Source organism: Anomaloglossus baeobatrachus, chromosome 3 (assembly GCF_048569485.1).
Source record: "Anomaloglossus baeobatrachus isolate aAnoBae1 chromosome 3, aAnoBae1.hap1, whole genome shotgun sequence".
In the NCBI taxonomy this organism is placed as follows: domain Eukaryota; kingdom Metazoa; phylum Chordata; class Amphibia; order Anura; family Aromobatidae; genus Anomaloglossus; species Anomaloglossus baeobatrachus.
Window position 1 is genome coordinate 657,348,582 of NC_134355.1, and position 26,491 is coordinate 657,375,072.

Here is a 26,491-nt window from a genome sequence, read left to right on the forward strand (position 1 = left end):
TCCGAAGGCGCTCGAGCCACCCACCAACGAGCCCGGATCCGAGCGGCTCGGCTGCAGCCGAGCGTGGGGCGGTACACTTGCTCATCACTAGTTACGAGTACTGAGCACTGGAGCATTGTAGTGCCCGCTCATCACTAGTTACGAGTACTGAGCACCCGAGCATGGTAGTGCCCGATCATCACTAGTTACGAGTACTGAGCACCCGAGCATGGTAGTGCCCGCTCATCACTAGTTACAAGTACAGAGCACCTGAGCATGGTAGTGCCCACTCATCACTAGTTACGAGTACTGATCACCCGAGCATGGTAGTGCCTGCTCATCACTAGTTACGAGTTCTGAGCACCTGAGCATGGTAGTGCCCACTCATCACTAGTTACGAGTACTGAGCACCTGAGCATGGTAGTGCCCACTCATCACTAGTTACGAGTACAGAGCACCTGAGCATGGTAGTGCTCGCTCATCACTAGTTACGAGTACTGAGCACCTGAGCATGGTAGTGCCCGCTCATCACTAGTTACGAGTACTGAGCACCTGAGCATGGTAGTGCCCGCTCATCACTAGTTACAAGTACCGAGCACCTGAGCATGGTAGTGCCCGCTCATCACTAGTGACGTGTACTGAGCACCTGAGCATGGTAGAGTCCGATCATTACTAGTTACGAGTACTGAGCACCCGAGCATGGTAGTGCCCGCTCATCACTAGTTACGAGTACTGAGCACCTGAGCATGGTAGTGCCCGCTCATCACTAGTTACAAGTACCGAGCACCTGAGCATGGTAGTGCCCGCTCATCACTAGTGACGTGTACTGAGCACCTGAGCATGGTAGAGTCCGATCATTACTAGTTACGAGTACTGAGCACCTGAGCATGGTAGTGCCCGCTCATCACTAGTTACGAGTACTGAGCACCTGAGCATGGTAGTGCCCGATCATCACTAGTTACGAGTACAGAGCACCCGAGCATGGTAGTGCCCGATCATCACTAGTTACAAGTACCGAGCACTTGAGCATGGTAGTGCCCGCTCATCACTAGTTACGAGTACTGAGCACTCGAGCATGGTAGTGCCCGCTCATCACTAGTTACGAGTACTGAGCACTTGAGCATGGTAGTGCCCGCTCATCACTAGTTACGAGTACCGAGCACTTGAGCATGGTAGTGCCCGCTCATCACTAGTTACGAGTACTGAGCACTTGAGCATGGTAGTGCTCGCTCATCACTAGTTACGAGTACCAAGCACCTGAGCATGGTAGTGCCTGCTCATCACTAGTTACGAGTACTGAGCACTTGAGCATGGTAGTGCCCGCTCATCACTAGTTACGAGTACTGAGCACTTGAGCATGGTAGTGCCTGCTCATCACTAGTTACGAGTACTGAGTACTTGAGCATGGTAGTGCCTGCTCATCACTAGTTACGAGTACTGAGCACCTGAGCATGGTAGTGCCCGCTCATCACTAGTTACGAGTACTGAGCACTTGAGCATGGTAGTGCCCGCTCATCACTAGTTACGAGTACTGAGCACCTGAGCATGGTAGTGCCCGCTCATCACTAGTTACGAGTACTGAGCACTTGAGCATGGTAGTGCCCGCTCATCACTAGTTACGAGTACTGAGCACTTGAGCATGGTAGTGCTCGCTCATCACTAGTTACGAGTACCAAGCACCTGAGCATGGTAGTGCCTGCTCATCACTAGTTACGAGTACTGAGCACTTGAGCATGGTAGTGCCCGCTCATCACTAGTTACGAGTACTGAGCACTTGAGCATGGTAGTGCCTGCTCATCACTAGTTACGAGTACTGAGCACTTGAGCATGGTAGTGCCCGCTCATCACTAGTTACGAGTACTGAGCACTTGAGCATGGTAGTGCCTGCTCATCACTAGTTACGAGTACTGAGTACTTGAGCATGGTAGTGCCTGCTCATCACTAGTTACGAGTACTGAGCACCTGAGCATGGTAGTGGCCGCTCATCACTAGTTACGAGTACTGAGCACTTGAGCATGGTAGTGGCCGCTCATCACTAGTTACGAGTACTGAGCACCCGAGCATGGTAGTGCCCGCTCATCACTAGTTACAAGTACTGAGCACTCGAGCATGGTAGTGCCCGCTCATCGACTTCTATAACAGTACAAACATTTGCCACAGAGGCGCTAGTGGGTTGAAAGAAAGACCCCTGTACCTGGTCTACCTGCTTAGATATAGTGGTTGTTATTGACTGCATTATCTTAATGGGACAAAAGGCAAGAATTGGTGAGAGCCATGTTCTCGAGGTTGTAGCAGGCTGCCAGCTGTGTTGCAATTACTACCTGCTGTGGATAGAGCGGGCACAGCTCCTGCACCTGCACTGTTCCTATGCTGTGTGCTTACGGCTTTTGTGTTATTTACTCTTACGCCTTTGCCATGAGCTTCCTTCTCATCCCCGGATTTTTCTCTTCTCCTGCACTTAGAGAAGGAATGGAGAGGCAGCTCCATAATAATGGATCGGTTCAGGGACCAGCAGCTGGACCAACCACCGATCAATCCCGGGAATAGGTGATAACGCGTTTCTCTGTATGATAAATCCAATGCGTTTCACAGACAGAGAGGACTCGTTAGTCATCCATTACCTATATAATAATGATCCTATAGACCTGATGCAAATCCGCCATAGGACAAGGGCACAATCTTCCATCTGATGGAACTTCCCCTTAATACTCTTCTATAGTAAATACTTGTACCTAGGGGTCGCTGCTTCGGGGTGAGGGTAAGAATAATTATGGAAAAACATGAAATTAGGGAGGATAATCATAATAAATAGGAGACGTCTATGGCCAGCTGTGTTATTCTACAAAGCCCATTCACTATTCATGGGGTAATGTGTTAAATCCCTCTGTAGCGGATAACATAGGAAATGGAGACATGTTCTGTCTGGAAAGAAGTCTCCAATGGATCAATGTTTAGAAAATATTCAACCTAGAATACAATCCGCCTTCATTAGAGGGCAAAAGTCATTCTGAGCACGGCGTGTATTACACTTACTATGGAAGGAGTCAGAAACCTCTGCAGCTGCTGATGGACTACAAGTGACAGCATGGGTTATTGTACATGTGTTACACATGAATATGTAGCGCTAGATTAGACAGACAGACAGACAGATAGGAGATTTTTGTGTGACTGGACTGGGACTAAGCTTGAGATATTTAACATACAAAAATTGATGTGGCTACTGGGCAGATATAGAAATGGCCATTTTTTTATGCTAAATATCTCAATTTGTTCTATTTCCTTAAGCATTAATGCATATCTATATTCTTACATCCATAGTTTACATGCTTTAGCATTTCAGAGTGCAACTGTCTTATCTTGTAGTTATATGTCATCATATGTCATAGACCGATTCACACTGCAAGTCGTGGTGTGCCATCAGTCTTTGTCTGGACTGGGACTAGTCCAGCTGTGTCTGAGGAGACAAGGTTTGTGTTGTTTAGTTAGCACCTGGACAAGACTAGGGATTTTATGTTTATGCTTTTAAGGCCGCCAACACACATCCGTGATGCCGGTACGTGTTTGGCAGTTTTTTCACGTACCGGCGGCACGGAGACACGTGGACCTATGTTTTCACTATTGTATGGACACACGTAAGTATTTTGGAAAGGAACATGTGTCCGTTCCACACTTACGTGCGTCCGTGATTTTTGCACGCTGACATGTCCACATATTCTCCAGCAGCACGGTTGTCACACGGCCCGCATCCGTACCACACGGATGTAGTGTGGATGCGGGCCCATGTGACACGCGCCGGAGAACACGTGTCATTAATTATGAAATAAAAAAAACAAATACTCACTGTCATGATTCGCCTACCTATCCACATGGCTAGGGGGCGGAGCCTTCTCTCGGGCCTCACTTCCGGCCCCTGGATGCCTTAAAAGCTGACACTTCCAGTGAACCAGCGCCGGCTATAAGCTTAGCTCTGCTTTGCCTGTGATTGCTGGTCCTGTGAGTGATATCCTAATCTGTCTGTTCCTGTGCCCCCTTTCCCTTGTCTGTGTTCCGTCCCCTGGTCGTCCCTCCTGTCCTATGTCCCCCCTCCTATTTCCCCACTCGGTTGCTTCCTCCGGTACTGACCTTAGCCTGACTTTGACTTCGCTTCTGCTCGCTCCTCCGGTCCTGCTTCTGCCTGTACGGTGTTTGACCCAGCCTGCCTGACTATTCCTCGCATGCTCTGCAGTTCTGCCTCTCAGCTGTGTTGATTAGGCAGTGCATGAGAACGCTGTGTATTTACTTCCTGGTTCTCATTGCTCTGTGTAGTCATCTGCTGCAGAGCTCTGGCTCCCCCTGGTGGCAGCATTACACTCACCTCTACCAGCCCCGCAAATTCTACCGCTGCAAACTGTTCCTGCCGGCCGCCACTCGTTATGAGCGTGTAAAGGAGGTGGGCATGCTGTCTCGGGCGCTGATCTCCGCCCCTCCGCTCGGCCGGAAGCAGCGTCAGCGGGGAGTGGGCGGGGCTGGAGCCGAAGATCAGAACCCTGGACAGCAGCGCAGACCACGTGAGTATGTAAATTACATGTTCTCCGTGTGCTATCGCGGATAGCACACGGAGAACACACGTGGACCGCACGTACCCGAGACACGTACTTACCTCACGCAACACGCAGGGAAACTACGTGTCTCGCGGCACGTGCGTGTTTTTAACGGATGTGTGTTTCAGGCCTAAGGAGGTGGACTGTTTCTGGCACATTCCTTTCCCTGAAGACACCAATCGTGTTGTTGTATTGTCATGTAGCATAATGTGAATTGTGTCCTGCGTCTTTTATAAATAATGTGCCACATAAACTAGGATGGTAATAGGATGTATATTAATGTTTCCATGTGTAATGTGTAGCAGTATATATGTAGTTACCAGATTATAGGGTAAGAGATAGTTAAATGCTGAGACTAGCCCACAATGGGAGGTGTTAGCTCATAGGGAAAGAGACAGTTTCTTCTAGAACTTCAGTGAAGGCTCACTGTGTGACAGAAACGGACATATAGTTTGTAGGTTGTCGGGGACACATGCAGTGAGTGATTTGTGGCGGGATAAAAGGAGAAAGGAGACCATTTGTTAGATAGCGTGATCCTAAACTGTTGACTGAGACACAGAACATGAGACGACGCTGAGGCGAGAGACCTGGCCCCAGGCAGAAGGGTTCCGAGAACTGAACTCTAGCACCAAGGCCTCAAGCCTCAAGGTAATGGGTGGAGACGGTTGGTACATGAGCGCAGTCGACTTTCTTGGGCGAAGTCTCTAAAAGCATCTTAGCAGGAAGGGTCCTCATTAGGAGAAGAGATGTGGATACAGAAGTGTCTGGGAGCACAATGCTCTATTCTCGTCATAGTGGCAAAACCCTTAACCCTGTTTTCTATGAGAAGATTGGAGCTGCAGGAAGGGAAAGTGACCGTCACGAATTAGACTGTAGCATTGGGCTGGGATGTGCTGATATTTACAGGACCTGCAAGAGCAGAAACAACCCAACGGGAACTGAAAATGTGACTGAATATGCTTTGTAGACTTGTAAAGTGCTGGAAGACGTGCCCGCTATCAGGTATGTAAAATTGCTGACAAAGATGAACCCCCAAGTGAAATACTGCTGCTTAAAGTGAACTGGTGGTGTGTTTGTGGTCCGTTTTAGGCCAAAAAAATTAGGAACCAAAATTATTTCTATTTGCCAAATGTCAGAATAATGAGAGGGAAAATGTTTTAAGACATTTTTATTACTTTCTGCAAAGTCAAACGTTTTACACTGCATGACTTTGGGAAAATGTTTTGGATCTCCTTCCACAAGCTTCTTACAATAGTTGGTAGGAATTTGGGCCCAGTCCTCCTGACAGAACTGGTATAACTGAGCCATGTTTGTAGGTTGCCTTGCTCGCAGCGGCCTTTTTAGTTTTACCCATAAATTTTCAATAAGATTGAGATCAGGGCTTTGTGATGGCCACTCCAAAATATTTACTTTGTTATCCTTAAGCCACTTTGTGACCAGTTTGGCAGTATGGTTTGGGTCATTGTATATTTAGAAGACCCATTTCCACCCAAGCTTTAAGTTCCCAGTTGATGTTTTGTGATGTTGCTTCAGTATTGCCACATAATCGTCATTCCTCACGATGCAATCTATTTTGTTAAGTGCATCAGTCCCCCCTGCAGCAAAACAACCCCACAACATGATGCTGCCACCCCCGTGTTAACACAGTTGGGATGGTGTTCTTAGGCTTTAAAAGCTTCTCCCTTTTTCCTCCAAATGTAATGATGGTCATTATGGTCAAACAATTCAATTTTAGTTTCATCAGACCACAGGGTATGGCTCCAAAAATTAAGGTCTTTGTTACTGTATGAATTTGCAAACATTAATCTGGCTTTTTATGTTTCTTTTAGAGTGATGGCTTCTGCCTGGCAGAGTGGCCTTTCTGCCCATTTTGATATAGTTCAAGTTTTACTGTTAATAATGACACAATCATTCAACCACAACCAGCTTCCTCCAGCATCTTCACAAGGTCTTTTGGTTTTGTTCTTGGGTTCATATGTACATGTCTGACCAAAGCATGTTCATCTCTGGTACACAGAACCCATCTCCTTCCTGAGCGGTATGATAGTTGGACATTCCCATCTTGTTTGTACTTGTTTATAATTGTTTGTACAGATGAACGAGGCACCTTCAGGTATCTGGAAATTTCACCCAAGGATGAACCAGAATTGGGCAAGTCCACAATGCTCTTCCTGAGATCTTGGCTGATTTCTTTTGACTTTCCCATGATGCTACACAAAGAAGCTGCGTGGTTGAGGTGTGCATTAAAATACATCCACAGGTGTGTTTCTAATTAACTCAGATGTTGCCAATAAACCTATCAGAAGCTTCCAAAGACATGACATCATCACATGGGCTGTCCTACATTATTTAAAGGCATAGTACTCTTACTATATGTAAAGCTTTGACTTTGTAGAAAGTAATAAAAACACCATAAAACACTCTCTCTCTCATTATTTGGCAAATATAAATAATTTTGGTTCCCAATTTACATAAAACGGGAAAGGTTTATTCTGATTTAATTTCAGTGAGAAAAACCTGTAGATGAGTCTTTATAGAGAGCGGAGGGAAAAACCTGCAGATGTGTCTGTGTAGAGAGCGGAGGGAAAAACCTGCAGATGTGTCTGTATAGAGAGCGGAGGGAAAAACCTGAAGATGTGTCTGTGTAGAGAGCGGAGGGAAAAACCTGCAGATGTGTCTGTATACAGAGCGGAGAGAAAAACCTGCAGATGTGTCTGTATAGAGAGTGGAGGGAAAAACCTGCAGATGTGTCTGTATAGAGAGTGGAGGGAAAAACCTGCAGATGTGTCTTTATAGTGGAAGGAAACATCTGGTTTCAACTGTATATAAAACAATATAAAGAATTGTTAAAGTTTCCGCCATATTCAAAATCCACACAGCAAATTTTATCAAAAAGAAATTTATTGGAAATAAAATTCAAACATCCACTTATAATAATAACAATAATAATTATAATCAGGTGCAGAGCAACAAAATATCATTTACAAACTCAAAAAAATAAAGAAAAAAAAAAGTCCCTTTTGATATGATAGTAAACGTTTCCACAGACGCAAAGCAGAGATGTGAAAAATACAACATAAAACATGTGCAGGTAAAGCAAATATAACTCGCCAAATGGACCAGAAGCTTCTATGTACAAAACAATGCAAGTATTCTGCTTTCAGGAAAAATCGGGAAATAAGATTGAATGGAACTAAATTTCCATTTTTAAAAAAGTCGCTTAAAAAATTCTATCAGATTTTTTGGCCGACATGTGCTATCTTATAAAAAGTACAAAAATAATAGAAAAACACAAACCTTTGTAAACATGAAATATCCATATATTTCAAACTTCAGCATAGATAAAAATTTGTACCAAATGTACCGTGCACTAGATAATAAAAACACAACATTACACAAAGGCATCGGGTGGCTGCTCGGTGCAGGAGTTTCCTGGGTTTACCAAACTTTTTGGAATGTAAAGTTGACACTGTTATAAATATCTGAGTTTTGTTGGCTTCCTGAGAACTGACACAATAAAATGATCACTACAAACAGATATGGAGTTTCGGTTTTCAAGAATGCTAAAATATAAAGTCGAAAAAAATGGAAATTAGTAAGAGTCACCATTACGACCAATCTCCATCCTGGCCAAGAGATGAGGATCCTGATTGGAGGACCTCCTCTAAGTCCCTGAAAGGGTCAATGAAAATTGGATTTCTAAACTGGACAATCCCTTCATAATAAATATTCGAAAAGTCGATGTCTATGGGGGCTGTCAGAAAACCCTCAAGTCCATTTTTAGGGGAGAAGTGTTACTGGTTGGAATTTTCCCAGTCAATGTCCATAGAGTCATATTTTTTCCTCACCTCGGGACATATATATTTTTAGGTCGGAGTCACACTTGTGATTGACTCGGCGAGTCTCGCATCGGCATCACCCGGCACGGCCGCACACTCTCTGGACAGGAGCATCTCAGCTGTATAGAAATAAATGCAGCCAACCCGATCCTGTCAGGAGAGAAGCCGGCCGTGCCAGGTGATGCCGATTCGAGACTCGCCGAGTCACTCACAAGTGTGACTCTGGACTTATATCCACATTCAGCTCAGTGAGATATTTTAATTAATAGGAAACATCTTTTAATTTGAGAAGTACGTATTGATATCTATGACCGAACTTGTTGCTCCTTGTTGACCTCATCTCCTAAATATTAGGATCAAAATACAATAAAATAAAAGGTTGTAGAAAACCAACTATATATATAAATTACCAAATGTGAAAAGCTTAAGTTACGACTAGTTTTGATGTGTTTAAAAAGAAATCCAGTTTTAAAGAATAAAAATTGTATAGAAAACTCACAATAGGTCTTAGGTTTGGACGGTGGTGGGATGTAAACATCGAAAGAGGTGTTCATAGAACAGACTAGTTATCATACTAGATTAATGACCACCCCACTGAATTCACTTTACATAACTGTTGGCCGAAAGATGGTTGACCGATTGTTCCATCAACGGCCATCTTCCCCCACTCTGTTGTACATAGTGGTGCTCAACTGGCCGAGCCCTCCTATGTTACGATCGAGCCAATGAATGACATCTTTGGTGGCAGCTTATCTCATAGAGATATCGGTAGTCCAAATTCAGACATACTTGATCCTATTGTCCCCCGACATCATCTATCGGGGGACAGTCAGAAAGCCCTCATACAAATTAGACTGTCGGCTGAACCTGACAATATCGGCGGGTTCAGCCAACGTTTGTCTAATGTGTATGGGGGCTTTTACTCTCCATGAACTAGATCCTTTGTAATAGATTTAACTTAATGAAGCTCCTAAGCCAAAAGTAACTAATGGACAATCGGGGATCAGTCAAGAGGCTCCCCCATACACATGAGACTGTTGAATGAACCTGTAGATATCGGCGGCCTTGTCTAACACTAGTATTATCTCATAGAGAACAAACGTATTGGTAGGCCAAATTTGGACATACTTTATCCTTCTATCTCCCGACATCATCTATCAGGGGACAGTCAGGAGGCCCTCATACAAATTAGACTGTCAGCTGAACCTGTCAATGTTGGCAGGTTCCGCCAACACTTGTCTAATGTGTATGGGGTCTTTACTCTCCATAAACTAGATCTTAGTAATAGCTTTAACTAAATGAATCTCCAAAGCCAAAAATAACTCATGGACAACCCATTTTTGGATTTATTGTGGCTTCTATAGCCTAGAGCAACTAATTAGAGTTTAGCAAGGTTTAAAAATTGTTGTGCTCCACTAGAAACTTGGAGTTCACCAAAAAGATTTCCATGAACCTAGACAAGCAGCCAATGTCGGTAGTCACTTGCCATCGGACCAGAGCCCTGCAATCCTCTTACCTGCAGCACCAGGATGCCTCTTCTGATTAGTAGGTCCAAATCATGAATGCGTTGCACTGCAACATAATGTGGTTGTGGTACCAACTAATCAAAAGTGGCATCAGAGATGAGACACATAATAAGACATTAGTACTCTGAAAAGGCAGTCATGGACAACCGACATGGCCACCAAACCAAGGTCCTGCAAATGTTTTTGGTCAACTCTAGATTGTCTCACTCAGGTGCAATGCCCTGATATTAGATCTTGAAAGGATGAAATTGTGCTTTAATAAGTGCTACTCAAAAATGAATTGAACCAAATGTAGATACAATTATTTGAGAATCTGACTATAAGTACTTCTGACTTAGATTTTATTGCTTTTTAAGTAGGATATGTAAGGCACAGGCAAATAAAGCAAAGTGCACAAGGCTCAAGCTGGCCAAAAGTCGAAGAAAGCAGGTGATTATTCAAACATCGGCCAACAGCTATCTCCTCAATTTCTCCATTAATTTTCCTTATTGGTGTGGATGAAATACATAAGTGGCTACCAAGCATCTCAGAAAATAAATAAGATTGAAAAAGTTGAAATCCAACATTTTCATTCGTTTTTCTTAATTTTATTATTTCAATATTAATCGAGCTGTGACCTAAAGGTAGACATGCACCTTAGATGATTTTAAGCAATGGGTCCCCAATTCCAGTCCTCAAGGGCCGCCAACAGTGCATGTTTTCAGGATTTCCTTAGTATTGCACAGTGATAATTTAATCACCTGCACAGTTGATGATTCCAACACCCATGCAATGCTAAGGAAATCCTGAAAACATGCACTGTTGGCGGCCCTCGAGGACTGGAGTTGGGGAACCCTGTTTTAAGCCAAACCAACAGATTTTGTCAGACTCACCCATTCATTTAATGTCTGTAAGAATCTCCTGACTTTCCCCTCGAATGGCAGTTGCTGGACAAAAAAAAAAAAAAGGATTGAGCATGTTGGTTTTTAACATGTCCAAACCTTAATTCCTGTGCAGGAGAAACCCCAATCTGAGGGTCTTATTCTACTCACCCTAGTGACGAATAATATGCACCAAGCCAAACTTGCATCTTTCTGCTGAGATTGGGTAGAACATCTTTCTTAGCTTTTTGGCCTGCTTTAGGGCTCATTCAGACATCATTTTTTTCAAGTACATGTTCAATATGTGATTTTCACAGATAGTATTTGGGTTATGGGGCTGTACAAATGTTCATGTGTTTTTGTGGACCGAGTGATCTTTACCAATTGATGAAGACATGTTGGAAGACACGGATGAAACTCGACAATCAAAGTCTATGGGTCCGTGAAACACTGACTGCTTGAAAAAAAACTTGAGAAACTGTATTGTTTTCCCATACTAAAAAAGCTGATGAAACTCTGATTGTAAAAACTAACATACTGACCAAATTCTAAAGAAAATCTGATGAAACAAACTGATGACACTTGGACCGATTTTAAGGGTTCAAGAAAAATCACTGCCATATAATTGAGCCCTTAGATGTCAAACTGCCGATGGACCATGATCATACTGGCAAGATCGGACCAACAAAAATCTTAAAAATTACAACTGGCTTAATTCATGGCTTCAACATTTTTTTGTTTACAAGGAGGACCAGATGGTTGTACAATCTGTGGATTTTATATCATATCCAAATTTCATAGTTAAATACTTAAACTTTATGACAACTTCTTGCAAAAGATGGAATTAAGATTAATTAAACTTTCACCATGAACCATAAAACAGAAGAATATGGTCTCTAAAGCTGCTTAGACATAACTCAACTCTTCTTTGCAATTCGACAATTGGGTGCCGTAGAGGAGTGCTGATGAGCCTGTCATTCGACCGGTAGCTCTCTCAACTCCTCCATGAACAGGAACGTTCCTTCTATTGAGCGCTGCTTTGTTCTTTACGAGAGAGCTTCTGCCAAATTACTCTGATGGTGGCTAATCTTAAGGAACACAAAAGGATTGGCAGTCCAAAATAAGACATACCGGATTCTTATCTCCTCGACATGACCTGTCGGAGGAGAGTCGAGAAGGATGGCTTTGGATGACATTAATCTATTGTGTTTGGAGGCCACAACGTGTGGTTGTCTCATGTTGGGAATTCCAAAATCAGCAAGCCTTGGCTTGGACTAGAGACCCCAGTCAAAGAGGTGACCTTAGCAGCGGCATACTTGTATGTAGACAATAACATCTTCTAGAATACCATCTTCTAGAAAACATTGGGGAAAGGCAATAAAATCAAGTGCGAACCAATGGTGCCCATATTGGGAATTCACCACTGGGACATGTCTATGGTCATCTCCTCTACACAATTTTAATAAATGGTTCACTCTATATTGACATTGACGTAACACACAAAGAACAGATGTTAAGGCATCAGTGCTAATATGTTAAAAAAAACATTAAGTGCATGCACCTTTTACACAGACCGGCCCGATCAACTTTAACCTTTAAGACAAATGCAACAAACATTTTGGAACTGAGAAGTGCAAGATAGAAATCATAGCAAAGGTAGCAGTGCATTTTTTTTTTACAAGAACATGATATAATTTAGATATAAAATATAGTGCCCTTGGCTTTAAAGTTTCTTTAAAGCTCTTTAGCTCATTTATTTGCTCATCGCTACATCATCATTTCATTATACACCTGCATCCAAAATCATTTTTTAATGTACTTTGTCATTTTATGACCGATTCCAGCACATTGTAAGGATATCCCTGGTATATTTCAGAACAGAACTCCATAGGCTCAATAAAAAAAAAAAGGCACAAAAGGATAAGACAAGGCACAAAATAAACTAAGTATCTTTGGCACATCAATACCTGATGCCTATATACTGTGGAAGCTGGAATTCAATGGGCAGAACTAGACATGAGGGGGTTAGGCAAAATTTGAGTTGCCCTACTCACACGGATTTTTCTGGAAACTTTGATTTGTGGAGAAGGTTTTTTTTTTCCAGAAATTTAATGTCTCTTATTATATTCTGGGGTCTCTCCATACCCTAAATTATAATCAACAAAATATGTAAAAAATAAGAAAAATACTCATACTCACCCTCCACTGCTTACCTCTACCCATCCGGTCATTGCCGCATTTTGCGATCATACTCAGTAGATAACGTTTGGGCCTCTGACACTACCAGACTTCTAGCTGTCATGGTGGCCGGTAGAGTTTTGCGCAAGCACATGGTAGGTCAATAATGGCATCATGATGTCACAACGTGCAACGTGATCTTCTTCCTCGCATTCATAGAACTGTCCATGACAGCTGGATGTCCAGCACAGTGTCAGAGGCCCAACGATTCCGAGAGCAATGTTGGATCAGAAGATGCGTTGAGATCTGGAAGGGTAGTGGTGAGTAGTGGAGGTGCCGGAAACTAACTGGTGAGTCAAGTATAAGGATTTCTGAAATTTTAACCTTTTGATTAGAGATGAGCAAACCCATGTAAGTTCAGTTCGGTGGGTTTAGCCGGACTTTAGATAAAGTTTGGTTTGGGACCCGGGCTTGACCTGAACCCCAATGGAAGTCATTAATAGGGCAGTTTGGGTTTCTGTTCACATTCAGCCAGTCATAAACAGATCACTTCCAGGGGCGGGTGGGTAGGTTGGTGGGGTTTTTCCATTTTTGGTGCACACTACATCCAGCATACATACCACGTTCAAACACTTGCAAGCGACACGCACTCGGCTGAGCACTGAGCGTACTCGAGCACAGCTATGCTTGCGTGAGTGGTTTGCATATGTAAGGCACGTGAATTCTGTTTTTTTTTGTAAAGTCTGTATTTGGTATGAAAACCTCAGGTTCGCTCATCTCTACTTTTGATGGCCTTATCTCTAGGTAAAACCATTCGGCTCAAGCCACCTGCCGATATTAAGCTCCCATTTAACTGCAGTAAAAAATGTTGGCACAGTAGTGGACCACCTTGCCCTTTACCGGCTTAACTGACATAGATTTCGAGCAGTGGTCACCAAAGACACTGTTGTGCTCAAATGATGTAACCAATAGTGTCAAGGTCTACATGTAGGGAAACAGCCAATCAAATTTGGACTTTCCTGATGGTTTTTTTACCCATTTCAGCTCAGGTGTAATATTATAGATGTGGTAATACGGAAATAACTAATTAGTAACATCAAACAGTTTACCATAGATTATGAGAACTGTTTGATGTTACCCATTTCAGCTCGGCCCATGAAATGTTGCTTCCACAGTGTATTCTGGGTCCATTAATAATTTTATTTTTTAATTTTTATCTGGACATAAAATGATATTTTTAGAAGAATTTATATCTATGTGATTTGCAAAAATTAAAAAAAAAATAAAAAAAAAATATATATATACGTTTAGGGACCTGTCTACACAATTTTATATTAAGAAACACTTGAGGGTCCAAATATTATTAAATAATTATAAATTAAAAAAAAACAATAAGATGAATCAAACTTACCAGAAAACAAAAAAAAATAAAAGATTACACATACCGATAAATTAAGAATTAGAGAACAATAAAATTCATACCATCGGAGTTGATATTGTTACATTTGCTGTTGCATAGGAAAAATATTTTTGCTCGCATTATTTTTTTGTTTTTTTGTTTTTTTTCTTACAGTTGTACAATGGCGAAATTAAAATTTCGAGAGAAGTGCATTTTGCATTGCCCCGAGTCTGTACCGTCACACAATATTCCATTTTGATCATTGTTTTGTGCAGCTTTTTGATGCATGTGAGGTTTAGACTTTTTTTTTTTCCTGTAAATAAGGCACAATTGTTTTTTTTAGCATTTTTGTATTGTTTGTTTTTTGGTACTGGAATGATCAAGTCTTTGAGTCTTTTTTTTTCTTCCCACTTGAGTTTCTTTTTTGACTTTTTTCTTTGGAATGTTTTTTGTTCAATATAAATATAAAAGAAATAAAAGAAAAATAGTTTAAGGCAAAGTGTGCTTCTATCCATATATATAATATATATATGTATGATGGCGGAAATTATCAGAAACGTCTATTGCAGCAAAGTCTTGGAGTCACATATAGTATATGACAACATATAAAGAAGGCATATTCTGGAATTTTAAGGCACTTCCATTTGTTTTCCATTAGTCTTACAAATGATTTAGCTCCCGGAGAGTAGGTTGGATCAATATGGCCTCCATACTGACTCATCCATTCGACCGCTAGAATTTAAAACAGTCGGGGAACTGCTATGACTGCCATCCGCATCCACACCATCATTTTGGCTGCCCAAGTTTGGGTTGAGCAACGTGTTGCCATTGGCTGTTGTACAAGGAGGAAGCATTCTAGAAGGAGAACGGTCACCCCCTGGGACCATGGGAAATTGGTAGGATCCGGACGATGTACCGTAGTAAAGGTAGGGAGTGCTGCTGGTTTGGAAGGGTCCACTTTGGTTCTGGGAGGAGCCTGGATATGGAGGCGGTAGATACGTATGATAGTGAGTGGTTGGTGACATACCCAGCGACATCCCTGAGGTGACCGGAGGCGTGTACGTAAAGGTGGCAGAATAGTGCATTCGTGGGTTTGAGAATCGACTTTCCGTTAGTGAGGAAATACTTGTAAACTGCCTGGGATCAGAGAATGGACCCAACTCTGAGGCACCTAAAAAAAAAAAAAAAAAAGAGGTCAACATCAATGAATCTAAAATTTTGCTAGAAAATATAGAACAATACACATAGGACTATAAATTCCACCTGGAAGAAAAAAATATTGTAATAGAAAGTTACAAGAAGTCAATAAATCTCAACTTTCTATCCTACTGCACTTTATTAATCAGATTTTTTTAAACTAAAAAAATTACCTAGAGAACGAATTCAGTAATAGGTTAGAATAGGAGTCAAAGGGAACCTGTCACCAGATTTGTCACTTATAAGTTGAGGGATGGGCAGACAGAGACAAGGTCAAAGTACAAGCCAAAGGTCAGGGTTCCAGGAGAGTGCCTACCAAAATACAGGGAGCAGGTGGGGACGTGGTCAGGAGGAAGTCCAGGGTCAGAAGCCGGGAAGTCACAACAGGAAAGGACAGGAAGAGACGGGTCAACAACAGTCTGGAGTCGAGAGGCCAAGATCTGAACACTGAGCTCCACGGGAGCCAACAGGACAACTGAAAGTAGGAAGTACACTGGCGGCGTCCTAACCTAACACGCTCCCTAAAGCAGCAGAGAGATCACTGGGAATGAGAAGCATCTTCGAGAGCTCCTCCAAGGACCAGCATGGAACCCAATACTGTGAAACCATCAGCAGAGCATTCATGCTGCAAAACACACTGCACCATAAGAAACATTTACCGACTCTGCAAGAGAGCACAGCAGAACAATACAAAATGTTTTGCACATAGGAATCATGACACCGGCATTGCGCTCCTGCGCATGTGCACTTTGATCTGCCCGGCTGAGGGCACAGCAAAGTACTGTAATGCGCAGGTGCAAGGAAGGGTCAAAGATCGCCAGCGCATGCACACTAACATAACATAACTAACACACTGAGAGGCGGAGCCATTAGAATTGCTACACCGTCTTGAGTGTTCATTAATACGGATGATCGAATACCTCAAATATTCAGCTTTGCGAACATTTGCCGAATAGGTCGCAGCTATTCGACTATTCGCGAATATTCAAAGCACAATGTAAGTCTATGGGAAACCCGAATAACAACTATTCGGAACTATTCACGTCTCCCATAGACTTACATTGCGCATCGAATATTCGCATAGCGGCGACCTATTCGTCGGATATTCGCGAATATTTGAGGTATTCGATCATCCCTATTCATTATAAGTAATATTTTGTTCGATTTTCATATTTTCCATATCTGGATACAAATACCAATTGCAAACTTTTAGTCATTTGCTCAGGGCTTTTGTATTTTATTTATTTTTTTTGCTAATTTTGGCATTCCCATCCCATAAGAAGCAGCATTTCCCTTCTACACTTATATCCGTGGTGGCGAAGCAGCGTTGTAAAAAATATAATAGGTCAATAATGTGTCAGTTAAAGTGCCAGTGGTCAGTCTTCTTTTTTTTCTTACTTTTCATAAAATTGTCTATAAAAATATTTTCAAGGGTTGACAGAGCCGGTAATTGCTTTCTAAGAGGTGACTGCATACGGGCGAGCCTTCAGAACGGTTCAGGTGGGTCAGGTAGGATTAATGTGTTAAAGCCATGGAGACCGCAGCACCGTATAATAAGGCAGTCGCGGAACAACTCTGCAGCCAGTAAATGTAAATGGCACATATTTGTGTTTTCCACGCTTACTTGTAACTCAGAAAGTCAATTGAAAGGGCAATAAATAAGTAAATTAAACGCTGAAGTATTCAAACTGCAGCTACAACACCTTCCCTTTACTACGCAATATATTGCGCCGGTCAGAAACGAGGAACAATTAAACGGCATGTGTTTCCAGTTAGTTTGTTGCAGGAGTCTCATTAAAGTCTCAGGGTTGGCTCGGCTCCAGCTCGGTCTGTCTGCTTCTCAATGGCTAATTCTTCTCGGTTACCCTTTTTACCTGTTGTCGTCTGCAGAATTTGGAGGCCTAACAACCGTGTCATGATCGTTCTCCACACACACTCACTTATGCCAGGTAATGTCACTTGCCATTCATGTAACAATTACTGGCCAAATCATGCGGTTTACGGGAAGTGATGGAGAACAAATGTGTCCCTGGTTCGCGAAGCTTTGGTCTTTCATTCTCAATTACGGTAACAGACGTAAAGCGAACGCTACATCAGCTTGTCAACGTAATTATATGGTGATACGTATATTAATTCGCGGCTTATTACTGAGTCATTTTCACGTTCCCTTGCATTCGTAGTTTAACACAACCCAAGGAATACGGCACACATATTGGAGCAACACAACGCTGTAGGTTTTTCCATCTATATTCATTTTTAGAAAAATCTGATTACTAGAGTAGCCCGAGATGGCAAAGGACAAAGTACGACTAATGCCATCCTGATAGTACAATACCATATTTCTGACCTCAGTGGCATCTGAAACCAATTGACTGCAAGGAATAAGTGGCCCGAGAAGAGGCAACCAGAAGATAGATTAAGATGACCATCTAAATGTAATTTTACAAAAATCTGATTAAGGCCCCCTTCACACGTCCGTGAAACACGTGCGTGTTTGTTCCGTTTTCGTATATACCGGAGACACGGACAAACATGCACCAATGTTAATCTATGTTTGAGGTCACACGTGCGTTATTTCATAATGTCCGTATGTGCGTGTGCGTGTCCGTGATCCGTATGTGTTTCCGTGTTGAACGGAAGCATGTCCGTTTTCTGCACGGAGCACGCACACATGGACCCAATGAAAGTCTATGGGTATGTGCGCACACGTTAGTAAACACGTATGCATCTCCCTATGGTCCGTGTCCGTTTGGTGTTTTTTTCTAGCGGTCAGTCATTCTTTCTATTTCTGTGTATGTCGGTCGGTCTCTCTCTGTCTGTCTGTCTCTCTCTCTGTCTTGTCTGTCCCTCTCTCACAGTCTGTCGGTCAGTCTCCCCCCTCTCTCAGACTCACCGATCCCCGATCACCTGAGCGGCGCTGCACAGCTGTAAAATAAACTCCGGCGGCTTTTACTATTTTGAAAAATGACGTGCGGTCCCCCCATTTTGATAACAGCCAGGGTAAAGCCACACGGCTGAAGGCTGGTATTCTCAGGATGGGGAGCACCACGTTATGGGGAGCCCCCCCAGCCTAACAATATCAGCCAGCAGCCGCCCAGAATTGCCGCATCCATTAGATGCGATAGTTCTGGGACTCTACACAGCTCTTCTCGATTTGCCCTGGTATGTTGGCAATCGGGGTAATAAGGAGTTATTGTCAGCCCATAGCTGCCAATAAGTCCTAGATTAATCATTGCAGGCGTCTATGAGACACCCCCCAATGATAAATCTGTAAGTTACACACACAGTGAAAAAATCCTTTATTTGAAATAATAAACACTACAAAAAACCCGCGTTCACCAATTTATTAAGTCCCAAAAACTTCTCCAGGTCCGGCGTAATCCACGGAGGTCTCTTGTCGCTTCCAGCTCTGCTACATGAAGGTGACAGGAGCTGCAGAAGACACCGCCGCTCCTGTCAGCTCCACGCAGCAACTGAGGTGAGTATCGCGATCAGCTGAGCTGTCACTGAGGTTATTCGCGGCCACCGCTGGATCCTCCAACTGTGACAGCAAGTCGCCCGAGTGACAGCGATGAAGTCACAGGTGAGTTGCGGTCACGAGTGGAGGATCCAGCTAGCCATGGGTAACCTGAGTGATGGCAGCGCTAATCGCGCTGCTCACTACAGTCACTCAGGGGATTAGCGGTCACCAGTGAGTCCTTCATGCACTTGCACTTCTTCCGTGCGGTTTGCATGCTGTCTATAGGGAGAGGCAGCATGCAAAGCGCACGTTCTCTGCCGGCACCATGCGCTTCAGAACGGAGCTTTTCAGCTGCGCTTTGAAGCGCACCTTTTAGGTGCGGTGCAGAGCGCACAAGTGCGCACATAGCCTAACTCTTTCTCTCCTTGCAAACCCTGAGTACCGTTCTGAGCACACACTCCAGCCTGATCCCAGTAACCTACACCAGTCTCCGGTTCTGGACTTCAGCCTGATCCCGTTAACCTGCACCAGCCTCCGCCTCTGGACTTCAGCCTGATCCCGTTAACCTGCACCAGCCTCCGCTCCTGCACTTCAGCCTAACTCCTGTGACCTGCACCAGTCTCAGTTCTGGACTTCTGTCTGATTCCGTTAACCTGTATCTGGTCCAGATCGGATCCCGCATCCAGTGACTCTTGCTGATCCCGGCTTCCATGCATCTAGGCCCTCTGCGGTTACGCCTGACAGTCCCTGTATGGGGGTTAGCTGGAGGCGGCGTCGCAGGGGAGTCTGGTGCACGGTCCAGTGGGTCCACTCCCAGGACTATCCTTACACCCAGCTGAGGGCAGAGCAAAGTACTGTAATACGCAGACGCAAGAAAGGGTCAAAGATCGCCAGCGCATGCACACTAACTAACACATAACATAACTAACACACTGAGAGGCGCAGCTATTAGAATTGCTCCGCCCTCTTGAGTGTTTATTTCATAACAATCCATTATAAGTATCATTTTATTCTATTTTCTATTCTATTACCGGGCCAGGTAGTCACAGATAGGCCCCTGCACTACACCGTTCCCTCACAGGTGACATCAGCCAACCTTCAAAACCCTAGTCACCCACTCAGGGCTAGATAGACACACCAGGGGGCGGAACCAGGCATTTGGAAGACGCCCACCAAGGAGTCTGGACAGCCCGGGGCAGGGAAAGTAAACAGTTCAGTTCAGTACAGTGGAGTGTTAGAGTTCAAGTTGGAGAGGAGTGTGGGCTGGATCTGTGTGCAGCTCCAGCAGAGGCGAATACCCCAAATTGAACGGCGCCAGTGTAGGAGCCCTGGTGCCAGTGGCTAGGAGGCAGACGGCGGTCTCCGTCTGCAGGAACCGGGAAGACGGCTCGGTGGAACCGAGGTGAACCGGAGCAGGGTAGTGGCCCGCCGGTACCGACCCGGGGAGCCGACTCGGAAACCGGAGCATACAGGGGGGTACTCGGACCCTGAAGCTGGGACCAGAAGCGACTGAAACCGGTTAATTTACCGATTGAGGCCAGGACTAGAGGTCCTGTCCCACCCAAAGTCCCTATTAGAAGACAACAGCCCACTGAGGGGGATAGAAGGCCATCGCCAAGGCACAGAAATCCCACGGGCCAGCGTTTGCGGGCAAGGGCTCCTTAGGCCACATCCACCCGGGAGCGGACTCCTGAAGTTGCAAGCACAGGCAGTCCACCATCTTACAAAGGTGCAGGAGAAAGTCAAAGACCACCAGCCGGGTGGGGGACCAGAACACAGCCGGCTGCGGGCACCGACCACCATCACCTTGGTTTACCAGAGACTCATGTGTTTCCTTCAATAGTGAGTACACCAGCACCCTGCGGTCGCCCATCTCCCTGCACCAAAACCCCAACGGGTCCTGGGGCCACCATCCCTGCCCTGAGGGGTTAACAACTTGCTGCATAACATCTCCCCCGGGTGCCCCGTAACTGCAGCGGTGGTGTCCAACCACACCATATACCGTGGGTGGCGTCACGAACTTAACACAGCTCAGTCCGTACATATACGTCCTACATCCACCACTACCATCCCCCCTTTTTGATCAGAGTGACCGTGAGACCCCCGGGTCCACAGACCCTCGAGCCACCCACAGAAGGTCCGGATCCGAGCAGCTCGGCTGCTGAGAGCGGGGCGGTACAATACATGACATTACTAAGACTGTGTTTACATTAAAAAGCTACATATATTCACAGGAGGCCTGAGGGTGCAATACACATCTTATAATTGTGGCACCCCTGTGGTCCGGTTGCCACAATAGCGTTGCCCTCCTCAGAGGGGGTGATGCTATGCCTGGAAGCAAGAAGTGGGTCCCCCACGTTAGGTAGCACTAGCAGTCAATGCTTTCCTGACCCCAGATCAGAAGGGGGAGCTCAAGAACCTGGTTTAAGGGGAGCTTCCCTATGCATTCTGGCCTGGGGGAGGGGTTAGAACAGACACAGAAGTGAAACTAAAAGAAGCAGAGGAGATGGAAAAGACAGTCTCTGGGGTGAGAGCCTGGGGAACAGAGCTGTGACAGAGCTCCCTCAGAGCAGAGCGCAGAGGACAGGACACCAGAGTCCTAGGCTGTGCAGGGGCTGAAGGCCTGGCAGCTGAATCCGGAGGGTAGAAAACTGCATGTCTTCTGGCACCACAGAACGCCCGGGGCACAGCAGCATAGTAGAGCCTAGAGCCGTGACCAGAGGAGCGGCAAATGTAGAAGGCTCGCGCTGCCTGCCATACAGGTAAGAACCAATACTAATACATTGGAAGAGGGCCGCAGCTTAGCTTCCAGCAGCAGGGACCCACACGTTACAGCGCAAGAAGGAAGCCCTCTGAACACACCCAGCTAGGTGGATCCCCACAATTACTTCCAGGCTGCCCGGACCTCCATTAACACCTGGACCAGTCTCTTGGGTCTGTACCGTCTACTACCCAGTAAAGGTAAAGGAAACTACAGTCCTTGTGTTGTCCAGTTATTCCCTGCGCCCCAACATTAAGTCCTCCATTATAGACTACACCTGCCCTGGGGTTAATAGCTCTACCCGTGGAGAGCTGAACCACCTCTGCTGCATCACCACCAACCGCAGGGGAACTGAATGGCAGTGGCGGCACATATCTTGCTGCATACCACGATGGCGTCACAAACTATCATCCCCTTTAAATTCCCCAACTCATTTAAACGACACCGACAGGATTACGGAGTCGGGCCCTGCCACCGTGACCACCCGAACAAGAACTGGCCCGGTCAGAGTGCCCCACGGCCCTGGTGGGCGTGTCATAATGACAATCAGAAGTTGTACAGTACTTGTGATTCACGGCATATCAAATTGCTTTTTTTTAATTTTTTAATTCAATTGAATTTTTGGGACAACTTTATTGAATCTGGCGAATTTGACTTTTCAAAAGATTTGTTCATCACTAATAATAATGAAGAGAGCAAGAGAATTTACAAAGAAATTTCTGCCTAAAAAATACGTCTGTCCAAAATAGATAACCCCTTTAAATTGAGAAATGCTAAAAAATATTTTTTTCAATTTTTTTTCTGAGATTTATAAAAAAAAAAAAAAGGATCCGACCAAGTGGTGCAACTTAAAGCTCGGGGATCCCAATGCAAACTCTACAACAGAGCTTTCAATTATCAAGGATATTTTATAGTGATGGACTTCTCATATGGAGCAAATGGGTCTTTTGGGCACCTCTGCATTCCGGCATCAACCTTTCCAATTACTGTCATTAAGGGCGGCGTCACACACACCGATTTATCGTGCGTTCGCATTAGCGATCACCCCCGCCCCCGTCGTTTGTGCATCACGGGCAATTTGTTGCTCGTGGCGCACAAAGTCGTTAACCCCCGTCACATATACTTACCTCCCGAACATCCTCTTCCTGAAGGGGGAGGGACGTTTGGCGTCACAGCGACGTCACACAGCGGCCACCCAATAGAAGCGGAGGGGCGGAGATGAGCGTGACGTAACATCCTGCCCACCTTCTTCCTTCCGCATTGCCGGCGGCCGCAGGTAAGCTGCAGTTCGTCGTTCCCAAGGTGTCCCACCTAGTGATGTGTGCTACCTCAGGAACGACGAACAACCGGCGCGCAGAAGGAGGAACGATTTTATGAAAATGAGCGACGTGTCAACGATAAGGTGAGTATTTTTGCTCGTTAACAGTTGCTCGTAGCTGTGATACGCTTCGATATGTCAAACGATGCCGGATGTGCGTCACGGAATCCGTGACCCCGACGAAATATCGCCCGATATATCGTAGCGTGTGATGCCGTCCTAAGTCCCTGATCAGATCTAACATATCCCATCAACATATATGACTGAGGACAGGTAGAAACCTATGTCTGGCCAACGGTTTGGGGAGTAATTTAGGCACGACATCCGAGTACCTTGAGTTTTACCAATTTTTGCTTTCTCGGACAATACTGCTGTTAACAAACCAAGCAAGTGGGCCTCCCCCTACAAAAGTGAATCAGACGGGAACGTTTTACAGGCAAAGAACAGGAAATCAGAGATGATGGTTATTTACGACTCTGAGTAAACACCATAAACAAACTGTGTCCTGGAGTGAGAGGCCATTTCATTGAAGGCTCCATGACACCAGCCGAGGTAGAGAACATTTCTTCCTCCCCGCCATAAACAAAAGGTCAGACTGGTCCGTGCAGCGGCAAACGAAGGCTCTCCGAGCTATTTGCTCTATCCAGAATAATATTTACAGTTTGGCCTGAGGTTAATAAAGCGATATTTGCTTACAGTGCGTTGATAAATGTAGCCGACGGTGACATCGAAGCCCCAGAATTTGGAAAGGAAAGCAACGCCGACATTCTCTAATCAAATATTTGCTTTATAATGTCTTGAACTACACGGAGGCACAAGACGAGGTTCTGAGCCTCCAAAGAGAAGGCGACCTGCAGAATGAACTTGTGAACCTCCATGCCTAACATATTTGGACACGACCAATAATAATGCCAATACAGTGCTGGCCAAAAGTATTGGCACCCCTGCAATTCTGTCAGAGAATACTCAGTTTCTTCCTGAAAATGATTGCAATCACAAATTCTTTGGTATTATTATCTTCATTTAATTTGTCTTCAATGAAAAAAAAAATAAAAAAAAATGTCATAAAGCCAAATTGGATATAATTCCACACCAAACATGAAAAATCATGTGATGCTTCTCTAATTTGTGTAATAACAGCCCCTGTAACTTACCTGTGGCACCTAACAGGGGTTGGCAATAACTAAATCACACTTGCAGCCAGTTGACATGGATTAAAGTTGACGCAACCTCTGTCCTGTGTCCTTGTGTGCACCACATTGAGCATGGAGAAAAGAAAGAAGACCAAAGAACTGTCTGAGGACTTGAGAATCCAAATTGTGAGGAAGCATGAGCAATCTCAAGGCTACAAGTCCATCTTCAAAGACCTGAACGTTCCTGTGTCTATGGTACGCAGTGTCATCAAGAAGTGTAAAGCCCATGGCACTGTGGCTAACCTCCCTAGATGTGGAAGGAAAAGAAAAAGTGACGAGAGATTTCAACGCAAGATTGTGCGGATGGTGGATAAAGAACCTCGACTAACATCCAAACAAGTTCAAGCTGCCCTGCAGTCCGAGGGTACAACAGTGTCACCCCGTACTATCCGTCGGCGTCTGAATGAAAAGGGACTGTATGGTAGGATACCCAGGAAGACCCCACTTCTTACCCCGAGACATAAAAAAGCCAGGCTGGAGTTTGCCAATACTTACCTGAGAAAGCCTAAAACGTTTTGGAAGAATGTTCTCTGGTCAGAAGAGACAAAAGTAGAGCTTTTTGGGAAAAGCCATCAACATAGAGTTTACAGGGAAAAAAGAGGCATTCAAAGAAAATAACACGGTCCCTACAGTCAACCATGGCGGAGGTTCCCTGATGTTTTGGGGTTGCTTTGCTGTCTCTGGCACTGGACTGCTTGACCGTGTGCATGGCATTATGAAGTCTGAAGACTACCAACAAATTTTGCAGCATAATGTAGGGCCCAGTGTGAGAAAGCTGGGTCTCCCTCAGAGGTCATGGGTCTTCCAGCAGGACAATGACCCGAAACACACTTCAAAAAGCACTAGAAAATGGTTTGATAGAAAGCACTGGAGACTACTAAAGTGACCAGCAATGAGTCCAGACCTGAATCCCATAGAACACCAGTGGAGAGATCTCAAAATGGCAGTTTGGAGAAGGCACCCTTCAACTCTCAGGGACCTGGAGCACTTTGAGAAGCAAAATAAATGAAGTTAATAATACCAAAGAATTTGTGATTGCAATCATTTTCAAAAAGAAACTGAGTATTATCTGACAGAATTGCAGGGGTGCATATACTTTTGGCCAGCACTGTAAGTATGTGCCAAAAAGTGGAGATATTTCAGACTTTAAATCACCAAATCTCACTTAAAGGGATTTTCCAGGAATTATAGCATATATTGATGACCTATCCATAGGGTACTGCAGCTCAGATCATATCCACTGTAAAATAGGAGCAGATGTTCAGTACCCAGTGCTATCCTGCCGCCAAGGGAGCTGATGAGCAGTACCCAGTGCTGTCCTGCCGCTAAGGAGCAGATGTGCAGTACCCAGTGCTATCCTGCCGCCAAGGGAGCTGATGAGCACTACCTTGTTCTGTCCTGCCGCCAAGGGAGCTGATGAGCAGTACCCAGTGCTGTCCTGCCGCCAAAGAGCAGATGTGCAGTACCCAGTGCTATCCTGCTGCCAAAGGAGCTGATGAGCAGTACCCAGTGCTGTCCTGCCGCCAAAGGAGCTGATGAGCAGTACCCAGTGCTGTCCTGCCGCCAAGGAGCAGATGTGCAGTACCCAATGCTATCCTGCTGCCAAAGGAGCTGATGAGCAGTACCCAGTGCTGTCCTGCCGCCAAGGAGCAGATGAGCAGTACCCAGTGCTGTCCTGTCGGCAAAGGAGCTGATGAGCAGTACCCAGTGCTGTCCTGCCGCCAAGGAGCAGATGAGCAGTACCCAGTGCTGTCCTGCTGCCAAGGGAGCTGATGAGCAGTACCCAGTGCTGTCCTGCCGCCAAGGAGCTGATGAGCAGTACCCAGTGCTGTCCTGCTGCCAAGGAGCAGATGAGCAGTACCCAGTGCTGTCCTGCTGCCAAGGAGCAGATGAGCAGTACCCAGTGCTGTCCTGCTGCCAAGGGAGCTGATGAGCAGTACCCAGTGCTGTCCTGCTGCCAAGGAGCAGATGTGCAGTACCCAGTGCTATCCTGCCACCAAGGGAGCTGATGAGCAGTACCTAGTTCTGTCCTGCCGCCAAGGGAGCTGATGAGCAGTACCCAGTGCTGTCCTGCCGCCAAGGAGCAGATGTGCAGTACCCAGTGCTATCCTGCTGCCAAAGGAGCTGATGAGCAGTACCCAGTGCTGCCCTGCCGCAAAGGAGCTGATGAGCAGTACCCAGTGCTGTCCTGTCGGCAAAGG

At 45.0% G+C, this 26,491-nt stretch overlaps 1 protein-coding gene across 2 annotated transcripts in view; it reads right to left on the reverse strand.

Moving 5' to 3' along the window:
* Positions 1-10,725: 10,725 nt before the first annotated feature.
* RUNX2 (RUNX family transcription factor 2) overlaps positions 10,726-26,491 on the reverse strand; it is a 125,617-nt gene continuing 109,851 nt past the window's right edge. For both annotated transcript variants that reach the window (XM_075341183.1, XM_075341182.1), the window contains one exon: positions 10,726-15,532. In XM_075341183.1, the coding sequence (XP_075197298.1) occupies positions 15,057-15,532 (476 nt within the window). In that variant the 3' untranslated portion in view covers positions 10,726-15,056. The remainder of the gene's footprint in view (positions 15,533-26,491) is intronic.